The sequence below is a fragment of the Centroberyx gerrardi genome, chromosome 13, assembly GCF_048128805.1.
Source record: "Centroberyx gerrardi isolate f3 chromosome 13, fCenGer3.hap1.cur.20231027, whole genome shotgun sequence".
Classification (NCBI taxonomy): Eukaryota; Metazoa; Chordata; class Actinopteri; order Beryciformes; family Berycidae; genus Centroberyx; species Centroberyx gerrardi.
In genome coordinates, this window is record NC_136009.1 from 23,798,822 (window position 1) to 23,813,537 (window position 14,716).

At 41.9% G+C, this 14,716-nt stretch overlaps 2 protein-coding genes and 5 non-coding genes across 7 annotated transcripts; all 7 read right to left on the bottom strand.

Annotated features, from left to right (window-relative positions):
* Positions 1 to 57: 57 nt before the first annotated feature.
* Positions 58 to 3,659, bottom strand: LOC139917655 (small ribosomal subunit protein eS8). The gene is made up of 6 exons (XM_071906831.2): positions 3,578 to 3,659; positions 2,652 to 2,758; positions 2,287 to 2,386; positions 1,842 to 2,017; positions 1,315 to 1,444; positions 58 to 212 (listed from the first exon to the last, which is right to left on the bottom strand). The coding sequence occupies exons 1-6, from the start codon at positions 3,579 to 3,581 to the stop codon at positions 103 to 105; spliced, it is 627 nt and encodes a 208-aa protein (XP_071762932.1). The 5' UTR covers positions 3,582 to 3,659; the 3' UTR covers positions 58 to 102.
* LOC139917746 (small nucleolar RNA SNORD38) lies at positions 993 to 1,060 on the bottom strand. Its single transcript, XR_011784936.1, has one exon. It is a non-coding gene; the product is annotated as a small nucleolar RNA SNORD38 (small nucleolar RNA).
* On the bottom strand, positions 1,601 to 1,668 carry LOC139917739 (small nucleolar RNA SNORD38). Its single transcript, XR_011784935.2, has one exon. It is a non-coding gene; the product is annotated as a small nucleolar RNA SNORD38 (small nucleolar RNA).
* Positions 2,140 to 2,208, bottom strand: LOC139917731 (small nucleolar RNA SNORD38). Its single transcript, XR_011784934.1, has one exon. It is a non-coding gene; the product is annotated as a small nucleolar RNA SNORD38 (small nucleolar RNA).
* On the bottom strand, positions 2,491 to 2,598 carry LOC139917753 (small nucleolar RNA SNORD46). The gene has a single exon (XR_011784937.1). It is a non-coding gene; the product is annotated as a small nucleolar RNA SNORD46 (small nucleolar RNA).
* Positions 2,844 to 2,920, bottom strand: LOC139917720 (small nucleolar RNA SNORD55/SNORD39). The gene has a single exon (XR_011784932.1). It is a non-coding gene; the product is annotated as a small nucleolar RNA SNORD55/SNORD39 (small nucleolar RNA).
* Positions 3,660 to 4,184: 525 nt separating the features above from the next.
* On the bottom strand, positions 4,185 to 14,403 carry hectd3 (HECT domain containing 3). The gene is made up of 20 exons (XM_071906805.2): positions 14,345 to 14,403; positions 13,426 to 13,882; positions 12,949 to 13,202; positions 12,683 to 12,818; positions 12,048 to 12,169; positions 11,500 to 11,613; positions 10,647 to 10,729; positions 10,264 to 10,429; positions 9,685 to 9,766; positions 9,046 to 9,228; positions 8,715 to 8,767; positions 8,426 to 8,594; positions 8,203 to 8,316; positions 7,992 to 8,081; positions 7,359 to 7,565; positions 6,236 to 6,365; positions 5,662 to 5,736; positions 5,313 to 5,394; positions 5,131 to 5,202; positions 4,185 to 4,419 (listed from the first exon to the last, which is right to left on the bottom strand). Exons 2-20 carry the CDS (start codon positions 13,777 to 13,779, stop codon positions 4,335 to 4,337), a joined length of 2,571 nt encoding a protein of 856 aa, XP_071762906.1. The 5' UTR covers positions 13,780 to 13,882; positions 14,345 to 14,403; the 3' UTR covers positions 4,185 to 4,334.
* Positions 14,404 to 14,716: the final 313 nt, after the last annotated feature.

The window sequence follows — 14,716 nt, forward strand, 5'->3', positions numbered from 1 at the left end:
GCAGGGACCTTTTCTACACCAATAACCCAAGAAACAGAAAAGCAAGACAGCACACAGTTCTGGGACGTTTGGATTTTATTGACGTATCAAACAGCTGTACATCTATTTGCCTTTCTTGGCCTTGATCTTCCTCAGGTAGAACTCCAGTTCCTTGCCTTCCAGGATGTAGCCGTCTGCCCTGCCGCACTGGCCGGGTCTGGAGGCGATGCAGGCTGCAGGGAGGGGGAGAGGAGAAGATGGAATCAATAAAGGGGGTTAACAAGTCCAAAACAGGCAACAATGCTGCAGTTGCATCATTTCAGAAAAAGGTCATTGTTGAGGAATCAGTACCGCCTAAAATCCCACCATCTGCATGCTGTTCAAGAGACCTCAGCGTCTCTTGAACAGCATGCAATGACATTTGAAGTCACCCATGCTCCTGATACAACTGTGCCAGGTCAGTATTTTAAAATTTGACACTTTCTGATGTAGCAAAACATGAAGTTTGAATTTTTCATGACAGAAGATAAAAAAGTGTCTAGGTTAAGAAAAAGAAATCATGTCCCCCCCAAAAAAACGACAGCAGAAATTAGTTGACTCATACAGGATTATTATGGATCTGTTGTCAATGTACGGTAGATAATTTGTGCTGGAATTTGAACTTTACAAATTACAGACATGGCATTGCGTGGGATTAAAATCACTGGTCAGAGTTACGAGTCATTTCATGTTTCCGGGTAATTAGTCCTGTATGAAAACAGGGCTTTTGTTTCTTGTGCTTTCAATATTGAAATGGGTATGATTTGACTTTGTTTAAAAAAAATAAAATAATTGAGTGGTTTTCAATCGTGTGCCAGACACCCCGAGATTATTCCAGTTTTCATTCCAATAGTGGTTGGAATGAAACATGGGACTTTATATAAAAGTTGTCTCACTGGTTTTCAGGGGCAACTTAAGTCATTACTACAAAAACATACAGAGTGTTCGTAGCCTATAGCTATGAAACCAGGGTCTTTCTCAGAGTCGTAAATATCGTCACTAACATTCAGTAGCAGAACTGGACAAGTTATCTTCATAGAAAGACCTTGTTTTATCTTTACTTTTAAGTTGAGTGTTTAAAACATATAACAGGCCTCATGCTGTCTACACAAAAACAAACCCACAGCAGAAGTTAATGTGCTGCTGACATCTTGGCAATCCTTGAATAAGAAGATGAGGGCACTTGGAACAAAACTATTCTGTTTCCTTGCTTTCTAAACTCAAGTCATATTGGATAGTAAAGTAAAGGACAAGCGTTTACAGAACACAGTGAATCCATGTAAATGTTGGACTCACCAAGCAGTTTGCCCTGCTGGAACTGCTCCTCCAGGAGAGTGCTGATCTTACAGGTCTTTTTACGGTCGTCAAACTTTTTCTGGGTCTTCTTTGACCTCTTCTTGTTCAGAACCTCTTCCTCCTCGGGAGTCTACGGCAGAAAAGAAACTCATTAGATGGACATGAACCACACTGATCCACAATGTAGCACTTGAAATGGAGACGATCCATCTTGTGCCAACTGTGGATAGTCATTACTACAAAAACATACAGAGTGTTTGTAGCCTATAGCTGTGAAACCATGGTCTTTCTCAGAGTCGTAAATATCGTCACTAACATTCAGTAGCAGAACTGGACAAGTTATCTTCATAGAAAGACCTTGTTTTATCTTTACTTTTAACTTGAGTGTTTAAAACCTATAACAGGCCTCATGCTGTCTACACAAAACCAAAGCCACAGGAGAAGTTAATGTGCTGCTGACATCTTTGCGATCCTTGAATAAGAAGATGAGGGCACTTGGAACAAAACTATTGTGTTTTTCCACGTACCAGCTTAGCCCCCTTCTTGCGTCCCAGAGGAGTGGCGTAGTGAGCCTCATACCACTGCCTGTAGGGAAGGCTGTCGACGAGGACTATGCAGTTCTTCACCAGAGTCTTGGTTCTCACCAGCTCGTTGTTGGAGGCATTGTAGACCACATCAATGATCCTGGTCTTGCGTGTGCAGCCTGTGTACAGAAGATCAAGCAACATTAGCAAAGACAGGGCTAATTTCATATTTCAGTTACAAGCCAAGAACAGGGGACCTTAAGTATATAATTAAAAAAAATGCAAATATAGGTAATTGGTCTTTCTCAGAGTCTCAAATATCATCACTTGCACTCAGTAGCAGAACTGGACAAAGTTATCTTCATGGAAAGACATGTGCACCACATCAAAAGAGCACTTCAAACAGGAGAACACAAACTTAGAATGAGACCAAAGCAGAGACACTTACACTCAGAGCCCCATGAGAAGTTGCCAACGTCCAGCCTCAGAGCGCGGTATTTCTTGTTTCCACCGCGGACCCTCACTGTGTGGATGCGGCGAGGTCCAATCTAACCGAAGAGATATTACATGGTCAGTATGATAGAGGTTTTAGCATGCGTTAAATATAAAATTCCAATGTTCAATGAAAAAACTACCATTGAGCATGCATTGCAGCGTGTCAGTGTAACTATGACAAGTCCTAGCATTGGTAGGCCCTACACTTTGAACCAAAACGGTCCAAAAAAGGCCTACCTAAGGTCACGTTTTCATCACCCACGCAACACCAGGATATAACAATTTAAAGCCCATTTGCAGCAGGTAGCCACTGTTTACCTTTGTGTTTGCAGGAGGGCGCCCAAGCTCATACTTCCTTTTCTTGTGGTAGGGCTTGCGCTTGCCACCGGTCTTGCGGCGTTTATGCCAGTTGTCCCTCGAGATACCTGGGGAAAAGAGGGGTAAGAGAAAAAAAAATAGAGTTAAATGAATGAAGATCACGTGGCATTTAATCAGACTATTTTCTATGCTTGAGCAATCAGTTCTCCAAGGTAGGTTTCCGCATACTTAAGTAGGATTCCGCATTAAGAGTTTCATCATGTCACTCAAGCACAGAGTTCCCTGCACATGGCTAGTGTCGTGTGGGTTAGCTTGCTAAGGCTGTGTACATGCTTCGCTATTCAGCAGTTAGCTAGTTACAACCGCAACTTCTAGTTCAATGACGTTATGTGTACTCAACCGTCTGGTTCATTAATCAAGATTATCACTAAACGGTGCTCTATATAATGTGTCGTTAAGTAGCATGACACGATCCTGACAACGAGCCTACTTGCTAATGCTAACTGCCGCGACTACAGCTTCTCTCCATTAGCCTGGCGTCCAAGAAAGACAAAGTTAATGCTAGGCAGCACACAGTCACATTAAAAACTCAAAAAATGCTCCATGCACGCCCGCAACTTATATTTATGTTAACACAACTCCGTGAACACTAACAAATTGCTTCACTGGTAATGTGTGCGATTTAAGCGCAGTTCAGCATCTGTAGCTACACGGGCAATGCGAGCAGCCATCTTGGAGCAAATCAGACATCAGTTCAGAATTATTTCATTAAAACAAGAAAAACTCGCAGCAGGCAACTAAGTTAATGTTATATCGGTTAATAGAATATTTAGCTTCAATATGGCAAACCATTATTGGAATATTCCTGCTGTAAAACATCTGATGGACAAGGATTCTCTCTCCGACCCGAGCATGAAAACACGTACCCATTCTCAGGCGCCGGCTAGAAAGAGGAACCGCAAGGGTTCATGGGGAAGTTTGAAGCCAGGCGTTGTCGCGAGAATCTACGAGAGTGCACGGTTCTTCTTCTTCTGTTGGGCCTTTCTCATGATAGTTCAACTAACTGAAATATCGCCATCTATGTATCGTCGCTTTGTGAATGCACTGATTTTAGAAAGTAATATTGAACTCCCACCTTTAGGCCTTCATCTACCAATTTCAAGTAATCAAGTTTCAAGTAATATACAACAAATAACGTTTAATTACCGGGCTAAGTATTGATCTAATACTAATCTAAAAAAATATACTAAGATAATATATGATCATTCCCTATCTGTTGTTTCCTGTTTAATTTGCATGACATTGTACTGCTCCTCAGTTTGCATATCATTGTTCTCTACTGGCAATGGAGTTGTCCCATTTTCTTTATCTATAAAATTTGTGCTGACCCATTAAATAGATATTAACATCATATCCTGTGTATTGATAAATGTAAATCTATCAAATACGGTATAACAATTTCCATTTATTTAAAGATTCAGTCATCACTCTTTTTCATACAAGAAGTCACAAGAAAAACACAAAAGTCATGTCCATGTTTCCATATATTTCTTTATTATATACAGCAAGGGTTGATTGGCAGTTGTGTAGATATGGTGATGAACTTGGCAAGGTTTCCTCTGTGAGACGGTGAGTCTAGAGAGCGGGTGCAGAGCTCCTGTAGCGATGTGAGGCGGGTCACTGTCACTCCTCCCAGGGGCTCATGTCTGTGTCGATAGCCACGCAGTTATAAGCAGCGTAACGCAGCTTCTCCTCGCAAACCTTTGCACTGCCGGGAGGAAAAGACAATCATACATCAGGAAATTAATGTATCAGTACCTTCATTTACTCATATAAAAGCAGCTACCAGTGGAAGTAACTAATTACATTTATTATTATTCATATTACTGTAATAGCTTTTTTGTGTACTTGTACTTTTTGGGTATTTTTTCCAAATATGTAATTTTACTTTTACTTGAGTAAATGTTTTACTGAATTACTGTACTTCACTACATTTTAAATCACACCCATTACACTGTATACATTTTGTGGATCTCCTTAAGCAACAAACACTGGACCAACTGGACTGACAAATTGTGGAGACCTTTGCAATGAACAGTCATTCAGCAAAGAAGAGAAGAGTAACCTGGGTTTACTTTGTTTGTGCACTTTATTTTGTAATTTCCAATTTTTCCAATCCAATCTACTTTGAACTCTGACATTTCGTCCTTTTAGAATTGCATGGAAAAGATCACATCTAACAACGTTCTCTTTTCTAAAAACTCAGTAACTTTTACTCTGAGTAAACTGAGTAAAAATTTAAAATTAGCTACTTTTTACTTTTACTTAAATAGATTATTACACCGTTACTTTTACTTCTACATCAGTAAAATATCAGCAAAGTAACAGTACTAATACTTGAGTGGCACATTCTAGAACTCTTTCCACCACTGGTGAAGAATCTGTCTGAAAGTTAAAGATGACATCATGTGGTGTTTACCTGGGGTAGTTGGGTAAATAAAGGGTGCTGGAGCATGTGGAGGATTGTGGAAGCGCATCCGTCGTTTCAGAGCTACAGGGGCAAACAGACCATGTTACAAAAAGTGAAACAAATAACTTTCCTACCAGAGAAATTTCACTATGAGCAACAAACAGTATTCCACATAAATAATATTTGTTTACCCTTGTTTATCAGGAAAGATGTAGATGGGCGCAGGAAGACGGCTTCTGCCCGTCACAAACCTCAGGAACCTGCTGCGATCCTCTGAAATTAGAATTGAAAAGCTTCTCAGTAACCAGGAACCCGTCATAAATGTTGGTTTGTAGCCCACAGCTCATCAACCACACAGAACGGCCCTTTGTAGCTCAGCAGGTGGAACATGGCACAAAAACTGCCAGGAGTAGGGATCAGATTCCCACTGCAGCCATCCTTGACCAAGAAAAGGCTCTCATGGTACTATAAGGTGCTTTGGATAAAAGCATCTAAAATCATGTGTTATGTAACATGTTGCCAAATAAACAGTGAACTGACCATTAGTGAAGTTCATCAAGGCTTCCCACAAGTATTGCACTCTAACGTCAGTTTGTTCCAGGTCCTCATAGCGAGCTGTGGGGAGACAGAAACAATATTAATGTTGTATAGAGTCTTTATCATTCAGTTGAAGATCTACAATCAGCCCTTACTGGGTTTTACCTCACCTGCACATTAATATCATTTTGATTTTCCTTTACCCACTGATATTTTATAGAATTATGTACAAAAAATCTATATATTGTAATCACATATTGTTTTTCACTTTAAAAAAATCAAGGATTATAATATCATTTTAGGTCAGGTCTGGACTGTTTCGGAGCCAGCCACAGCTTTTTGTGACATTTGACAGCACTCAAGAAAAAAAACCATCACTAACATCACAAATAAAATTCCATGACTTTTCCCAAACTTTTCTCCTTTTCATTATTTTTCATAACTTCTCCAGGCCTGGAAAATACCATTTTAAAATTCCATGGCTTTCCCAGGTTCTCCAGCAGTGTGGGAACCCTGTCTGTACCCAACAGTGTTTATTGTCAGTGAGGCTTAGATGAACTCCAGACTGGACACTCACTGAGTCGTTTCAGGGCTTCCACAGTGATCTCAGGGTCTCCGCACACTTTCTTTTCCACTTCCTGCCAGGTGAGCAGGTCCAGCACGGCCTGGGGAACCACCTTCAGCAGCCCCGCCTGCATGGCTGCAATCTGGAACACACACACACACACACACACACACACACACACACACACACACACACACACACACACCCCAATCATTTTGCAGCTCTATACATAGTGTAAGCATAAACACTGGATATGAAAGCACCTGCACCCTCAGCAATTCAACCCCCATTAGCAGTAAGGAGTAAGGGCACCGAGAAAAATCATTTATGAATCTTAAAAGGAAGAATCCAACATCGGATACTCTTACACTGTTATGTATAATTAATCTGTGATGTTCAGTGCATTCCTAGAGTTATTTTCTGGTGAGGTATTGTCATTTTCTGGTGTACCACTCTCCCTCAACCTGCCTCCTCTACTGCTACTACTACTGCTTTCCCAGAATGACTTTCGACAACACCCAGAGAACGAGCCTGAACTTGTTTTCAATCAAAGACAGGCGTATGGGCATATAAATATAGATAGCTAGCCAACTAGTTTGTGAACATTAGGGTGTGTCTATGATTATAGCTGTGCCCTTTACTCAAAACACAACATGTCTTGTGGCTGCATTGCATTCTGGTCTATTGAGGCTGCTGTGGGTGGAGAAATTGGTCTCTCTGCCTGTTCTACGATGGATTTCTCCCTGTATGATTGTTGAACGTCGGTGCAAAATGGCGGCTCTAGAAAGAAGCCCTCGCTCTGTGATTCTGAGGGACTGACACCAAAACCTGACGTTTACCATTGATGTTTTAGACAGCTGAAAAAAAAACTGCTATCAAACTTTATTGTGAATATCTTGACATGATGTAATGTTCTCTATGTTTGGCCAGTTTCCACAGAAATAAGAGAAATACATCACCAAACAACAAAATGGGCCAAGAAACATAAGGTATAAGGTCTTCAAGTAATCAATAAACGGTACAAAAACCCCACTACATATCAACAAGGACAGAGTTAAATATTTTGGCTCCTTGTTAAGCTAGTCAAAGTCTTTTTCCCCCTTCACGGCTCCAAGCCTGTGAAACAGCCACTCACCTGCTGCTTGCTCTCCTCCAGCCGGGCTTTCTGCACCAGGCGGATGAACTCCCTGCGCTCCTCGTAGCGAACGGCCACGTTCCCGCCCCCGGGGATGAGCTCCACCATCTGGCCGTCGCTCAGCAGGGTGGTGTACACCAGCTCCTCGCCAAACTTGAACTCAAATGTCGCCTGGTCCATGCTCTCCATGGCCTCCAACAGCTTGAGCTGAACACACAGCCAAATTTACCTCAACATGATGATTTTGGCTTGCCTCTATCTGCTCTCTCTTCTGTCTAAACTCAGTGTAAAAAGAGCATTAGACAGATGGAGAGTTTATCATTTCAACTTTAATACACAGAAAAAGATGGGAAAGAAAAGGCCTGGCGTGCAAAAAAGTGCCATGTGTTCAATTCAAACCCATTCCAGTAAAATAAGATTAATTTTATTGAGCCTAAAGAGAAAACCGAGTCAATGCAGGGGAACATGATCTAAATAGTATCACAAAAATATAAAAAGAAAATAGTAAAGATGCAAAATATTGATCATGCTCATACCAAGTCCCTATTGGCGAAAAATAATTCTTGGTATTGGTTTAAGGAGGTTTAAGATGACATGACGGTCGTATAGATATAATGATTTTAAAGTCCTCACAAGTACAGAGTCGACAGCGGGGAAATCTTTACTCCAGCTGACCGTCTCTCCCGTCAGCTGCTTCCACACCAGACCAGGCAGAGCCAAGACCTGCAGGATCGGAGAGAGAGGCGTTTTGAAAATCAAATCACCACAGCCAGCCATTCTTACTTTAAGGCAAATAAATGCAAACATCCTGGGTGGATAATAGTGAGGAAGCGGTGTCACTAACCAGGAAGTCTTTTCCTCTGAGAGCAGCTCCCATCAGCTGGCCGATCCACTCAAACTTGTGGAACTCTTTACAGGACGGGTTGGGTACGTAGTAATCTCTGGCCTCTCCGGTGCCCTGGGAGAAAAACAACAGGACTATATTTAAAAAGTTATCCTCATTAACAATATTTTACTTCGCACACCCAATGAGAAAACTGAAGTCCACTCTAACGTTGAACGTGTACCTGGTTGGACGTGCGGGTGAAGAACGGCAGAGGCATGGGACACTCTGCTGAGCTGGGACAGAGCTCTTCAGACATGTCCGCCAGGCTGTCCCGAAATCCACCGCCTTGGTCAATGATTCCCTCTGCAATGAACTTGCACTCCCACCACTGGTCGTACCGAGCAGGCCACCTGACGAAGGAAGATGAATTGTCGGTTCGTTAGATCTTAACACCCTTGAATGATGATTATATCTAGGTAATAAATATCAGAAACGTGAGGTTGACATGCAGGTGTCAAAAAAAGGAATACCTATAATCCAAAGTCTTCTCAAATTTGTCAGATGGCTTGAGACCCTCGTAAACCTGCATGGGGAAAAATAAAAAAAACAAGGAAACAGTAAACATGTTGCATCATGCATCATGCCTCCAGGTTTCTGAGATATTGTGTGACAGATGAACAAACGAATAAACAAACGGATGGAGATCAATCCCCCAAAGAAGGATCCCCTAACATTACATTTCATATACAGTCACATTAAAAGTGATTAGTAAATTTTAAGCTTTCCACTTACTTCAAGGTAATGATAACATGCTAGGTTGACTGTGAGGACGTGATGTCACTCACCAGGAAGTGCTGTTACCTGTGTGAACACGCCGTTCTTGCAGCTGGGGTCCAGGGAGGGGTTGTCTCGGTGCTCCATGGCCAGGCGTCTGTTGATGTAGAGGCGGGGCATGAAGTTTGGCTTGCTGGTCTCCGAGTCCTTCAGGCACTGAGTGATGAGGGCCGAGCGGCGCTTCGACAGCAGCATGAACTGCTTTATGCTCTAGAGGGCGCCAAAGGACGTACAGGTGAATGTAAAAAACAAACAAAAACACTGTTTCGGTGGAGCTGCATGATGGCAGCTTATAAATGGATAATTCCAGTCCTCAGTTCTGATTGGCTGAGTCAATTGATCTAAATATTAGCGAACAACCACTTTGTTTAGCTACTGTTCAAGAACTACAGTATATTACTTGGCAGAAGAATAACATTTAAATTTTTTTGTTATTTTTAACAATTATTAGTTAAAAATAAAAGCTTAATTTAACATTAGCGTTCTTTCATATTAGAATAGTGTATCACTGACATTGTTTAAAAGCAACAAGCTACCTGAGACCATGCTTTCCGGTTTCACATCGTGCCTATAAACCTCTTAGCTGTTCTAAAATGACTGTGGCCTATTGCTTAATTTTCATTTATTGTCCACATTTAGTACATTCAAAGTTTCCATTTGACTCACTTTGATCTGGTTGAAGGTGCCCAGGCTGTAGTCCCAGGCCGGCACCAGGTGGGGCAGCAAACTGTCCAGGAGAGAGATGAACCTGCAGAGAGAAAGAGAGAGAGAGAAAGAGAGAAAAAGAGAAAGAGAGAGAGAGAGAGAGACGCAACAACTTAGAAATAATGCTTGACAAGTGGTATGGACATTTAGAGCATATCTGGCTAGCATTTCTGTAAATTAAATTCCCTGACTTTTCTATGTCATTAAGTGCAGTTTCCAAGACCAATATTTGTCATTGTCTCTATTCCAAGGTTTTCAAATGGGAAATTGTTTTTGAGGTCCTAGGCGTAATTTTGGCCCATTTACAACTTGTGACTTGTGTAACTGGCATTTGGATAATTCTCCAAAAGATCTACCAGCAGCCGAGTTTGGATGTTGAACCAATGACGGGTTGATTATGAACAAATTTTCATGACATTTCCAAAATTTTCTGGACACGTATCATTTCCCATAACTTTTCCCAGGCCTGGAAAAGAAAACAATAACACAATTCTCAACTTCCATGACGTTTCACTGGCAGCGTGATGAGTGTCGCCCTACCTCTGGATGACCAGCGCCCGGCGGTAGAGGGCGTCGGGGGCGGTGCCCTCCAGACGGGGGTAACGCACCAGGTTGGAGGACTGGAAAACATCAGCATTCAGACCCAGGTCCCTCTCACATGACGACTTGATCTTCAAGCCTCGGATCCGGACGTCTATGCCCTCGTCTGGCAAAGCAGAGGAGAGAGAAAACACACCGTCGCCTGGCTTTAGGGACCGATGACCTCATTTCTGTTTGACTCATAGTCACACAGCTACCTGCTTACAATGTCCAGGTTTGTATCTGGTGCAGAAGCTTTGGCAGCCATGGAACTCCTCCCAGTTTAAATAAAAATTAACATTCAGGAGGAAATATCTGAAAATTAGAATATTAAGAAGCCTTACCCCTACACTCCTCAATCCGGATCTCAATGACAGGCAGGTGGGATGTCATATCTTCCAGCACACATACTTCTCCAATTAGATTGCTAGAGGCAAAACAGAGTGGAAGCAGTTCAACGTGAATGTAGTCAAACCGACTATGAAACAAAATAATGGTGCTGGTCGGCCTCGCAACAGATGAAGAAATGGCTGAGAGCGGCACACAGATATGCTTCATAATAATGCATGAAACTGAAAACAGCTTGACATTCTACTTTCATCAGGAGAAAATGGATTGTTTCTTTTTCAGATGTTTTTGTCAGAAAAGATGGATGGAACTTGGTTGCTGTATATCCGTCTATACCATGTGCAGTATCACATTGTTGACAGGGTTAGACCAATATATCAGGCTGATCTTGGCCTTTTATTAAATATCAGATATCAGCCAGTCATATCGTCTACAGCGATATGAGTTTTATTTATTCATTTAAAACATTCAATAATGTTTCCTGTACATTCATTATTTATTTAAAAGGTAGTAATGTATCCCAGAGTTTTCCCATGACTGAATAGGTGAGGTGGGTCTCCCTGCCTTAAAGAGCTGCTAACTCAAAATGAATTTCATCAGTCTGGGTTTCAATGAAGAGTTTTAGTGTCCTATGATGGTCTAAATGTTTCAGAGGCTTTTTCACCCTGACAAGAAGATAATTCTGGGGGGAAATACTGAATATGTGTGATTGTGTGGCCTGAAACAAAAGTATATGAATATCAGCACTATTGGCATCTTCAACACAACAATATCGGTATCGGCCTTCAAAAACCTCTATTGGTCAAACCCTAATTGTATTGATGTTGAACAAGTCTTTTTCATGCTCACTCGTCTATGGTTACGTCACTCAGCTTCTTGAGATTGTCCCCCTCTCCTCCAAACACAGTGACTCTCTTGGGCATGTAGTTGTCGTCTGTGGAGTCCACCGTCAATATCAGCTTACTGAAGGACACAAGAGAAGCACAGTGTACACAGTAAAAAACATGCTCACACATTTTCAGCAAGATCAAAGTTCATTTGAGCTACTTGACCAAGTAAAAACAAGTTAATCTACACATTACAAGGCAAAAGCCCACATATGCCATAATAACACAGATGCAGGGTGCAGTTAACTCACTAACTACACTACCAATCTGTTAGCATTACAGAGTATCATTTAACAGTCTGTTGAAAGCCAAAATAGACAAATATATAAAAGTTGACATCAAGACAAGATAAAAAAAAACCATTAAATAACTGTTTAGACTATCTAAAACTGTGTGGTTTGGATGAGAATGAATGAAGGTCTATCCTGCTGACATGTACTTCCTGTTTTGTTTTGTTTTTTTACTGCTCTTTGTCCGTCTATAATGTATCAATGCTGTGCAGGTCCTTACTTGACCACAGTGCCTCTTTTCATGTGCAGGCGGATCCAGTGTTGTCCCTGCATGCCGTCGCTCTCCCAGTAAGTTTCTGTGTCTCCATCAGTCAGACAGCTGGCCCCACCGCTGGGGTCCTCCTACCAACAAACATCAAGTTTGTTAGATATGTAAAACACAGACATTCACTAATAAATGTATACATTTGTAAATATATGATCTTAAAGGGGCCATACGACCCATTTTAATCATTTTGTCCTATTCCTATGACAGTTAAATCAATATCTGTGTACATTTGAGCAACTCTCTCCAAAAGCCAGAGAACAGAGACTCAAATTTGTAACATCATCAAGATGAAGACAGACAATAAATAACCACACAACGACTCAAATACTCAAAATAGTATTGAATTAGATTTATATACTCACATTGATTTATTGTAATAGTTTTGCCAGTTCTGAACCAGAAAATATACTCAGCTGCAGATTTCAAATCTTCATGACATCTTATATTAAAAACTTACATCTTTGGTTTCTGGTTTTGGGAAAGACTTGTTCATATTCACCAATACTGACTAGATTGTCTTAGAACACAGGAAAAACATAGAAATACTGGCACTCCCAATTAGGTTTTGTGAAAAGCATGTTACTCACCGAACATGAAGATACATCGATGCTGGTCACACACTGCTTCACACTCCCCAGGTTCTCATCCTCTTTTCCTATGTGGTCGTAGAAGTAGTGCACCAGGTCCTCGTCGCATTCATATGTCCAGGTGGGAGGCACATATCTTGTAGAATCGAGGGAAGAGATCAAGGGAGTAACATATTAATTTGATCTGCTCGCCAACAGATTGTTGCTCTAAAAAATATCCCAAGAAATCATGACCGTCTTATTTGATTTCACATAAGCAGGCTCACCTTAGCTTCTGGACGGCAGCATCATCACACTCGGCGACCCTGGGTTTAGAGCCGATGTGCAGGGAATTCTCCACATCCACCACCTGCTCCCATCTATCGCAGGGCTTGTGGTCATAACCGAAGAGCTGCTGGTGTCTGCTCATGGTCTCTGGCGACTCCACCGGCACCAGCCTGTCCCCTCCCTCTGTGTGCTTACACACCAGGATCCAGCCCTCCTCCAGCTCCTGGCCCACACGGTGCTCCTCCAGCTGCTCCTGGTGACCGACATGGACCAACAGAGAACAACCATCAAAACTGGCTTGTAAAGTAATTATATCATGTCTGCAGAATCTTAAGTAAGTAAAGATAGCTCTTACAACTGAGTTTTAACAGGTTAGTACAATGGATTTGGCATTACAGGTCTCATTCTACAATGAGCAGACCAAGAACAGTGACATAAAAGCTGATGCCACTATAACCAGGTAGTGAGATGCTTACCTTATTTATTTTGACCCACAGGCCCTGGCTGTTACAGTATTCTTCCCCTGTTGTCCGGATACATGTCCCTTTCTTTGGCTCAATGTTGTACTTGCATAATTTCTTGCTATGGGGAGTTTGATGGGGGCTTTCAAACACAGAGACGAGCGTCTTTCCCACAGTGGAGCTGCCAGCTGATGCGCTGGATGAGGCGGATGAGGTGGAGGATGAATCTTTGCAGATTTTATAACAGACCTCCTTTGGGACATAACATAAACATTCAGGCACAGCTTCGCTCTTCCTGAAACATTCAATGCACTTGTTCAGGAAGCGGATCCTCCCCAGCAGCAGATGAGGGTTGTCGCCCAGCGACATGGTGCTGTCAGCCGGCCAGGGACAGTCAGCACAGAGGGGGGGCGTCACCTGACATTACACTACTGTCCTCCCTTTGTTTTCCTGGGCAGCTGCAGCAATGATCCTGTCAAACAAACAGACAAAACAGAACATTCTTAGGAAACAAGGCTTCAGTGAACAGGTACGTCAGATTAGTACCCAGCAACCCAATCCGCCGACTAGCGCAAAGACGGTGCTGCTCTCCTTCCTGGGCGAGTGGAGAGTCTAAAAGGGCGAAACGCCCTTATCAGTAATCAAAGTTCCTTGACACTGTGAAAAGAATCCACTTGCGCCCCAATAAAACAATCGTTCTCAGCGATAACACTAAACAGTCAGCTAGCGTTAGCAAGCTAGGTAACCATACCGTTAACGTTAGGTAACCTAACTAGCATAACGTTACTCTAAAACGATAACTTAACGTACGTTAAGTAACACAACCGGCTAATTAGTGGCTAGGAAGTAAAGACAGACACTTGTAGTTTCCAAATCGCAATATAACATGACTATGACTAATATCAACCGCCATACAGTAGTTGTGTCTACGTACCCTCAACTGTCGACAAGTAATGCAGTGTGTGTGTGAATGGTAAAGCTAGCTTGTTGTACGCTTAACAAAATGCGGAAGCACATTCGATCATTTTTGACCCTTTGTGACTACCGTCATGCATACTTCAAAATAAAAGTCCTGCCAGTGAATTCCTTTGGTCATGCTAACTACAGTAAAATGTTTTATTATCTGGCAGGTTAGTAGAATACTGCCCAACTACATCTACCGTGAGGTGTTGAAGGGAGGAGACAGGTTAAAGAAGGATTTTGAATTATTTAAATAATTAAGCCATTGATTGTGCAAACTCTGTCAGGAAGGCGGACCTAATATTGTGTGCACTCAGTATACAGCTGAGCATTATAATTGAGATCT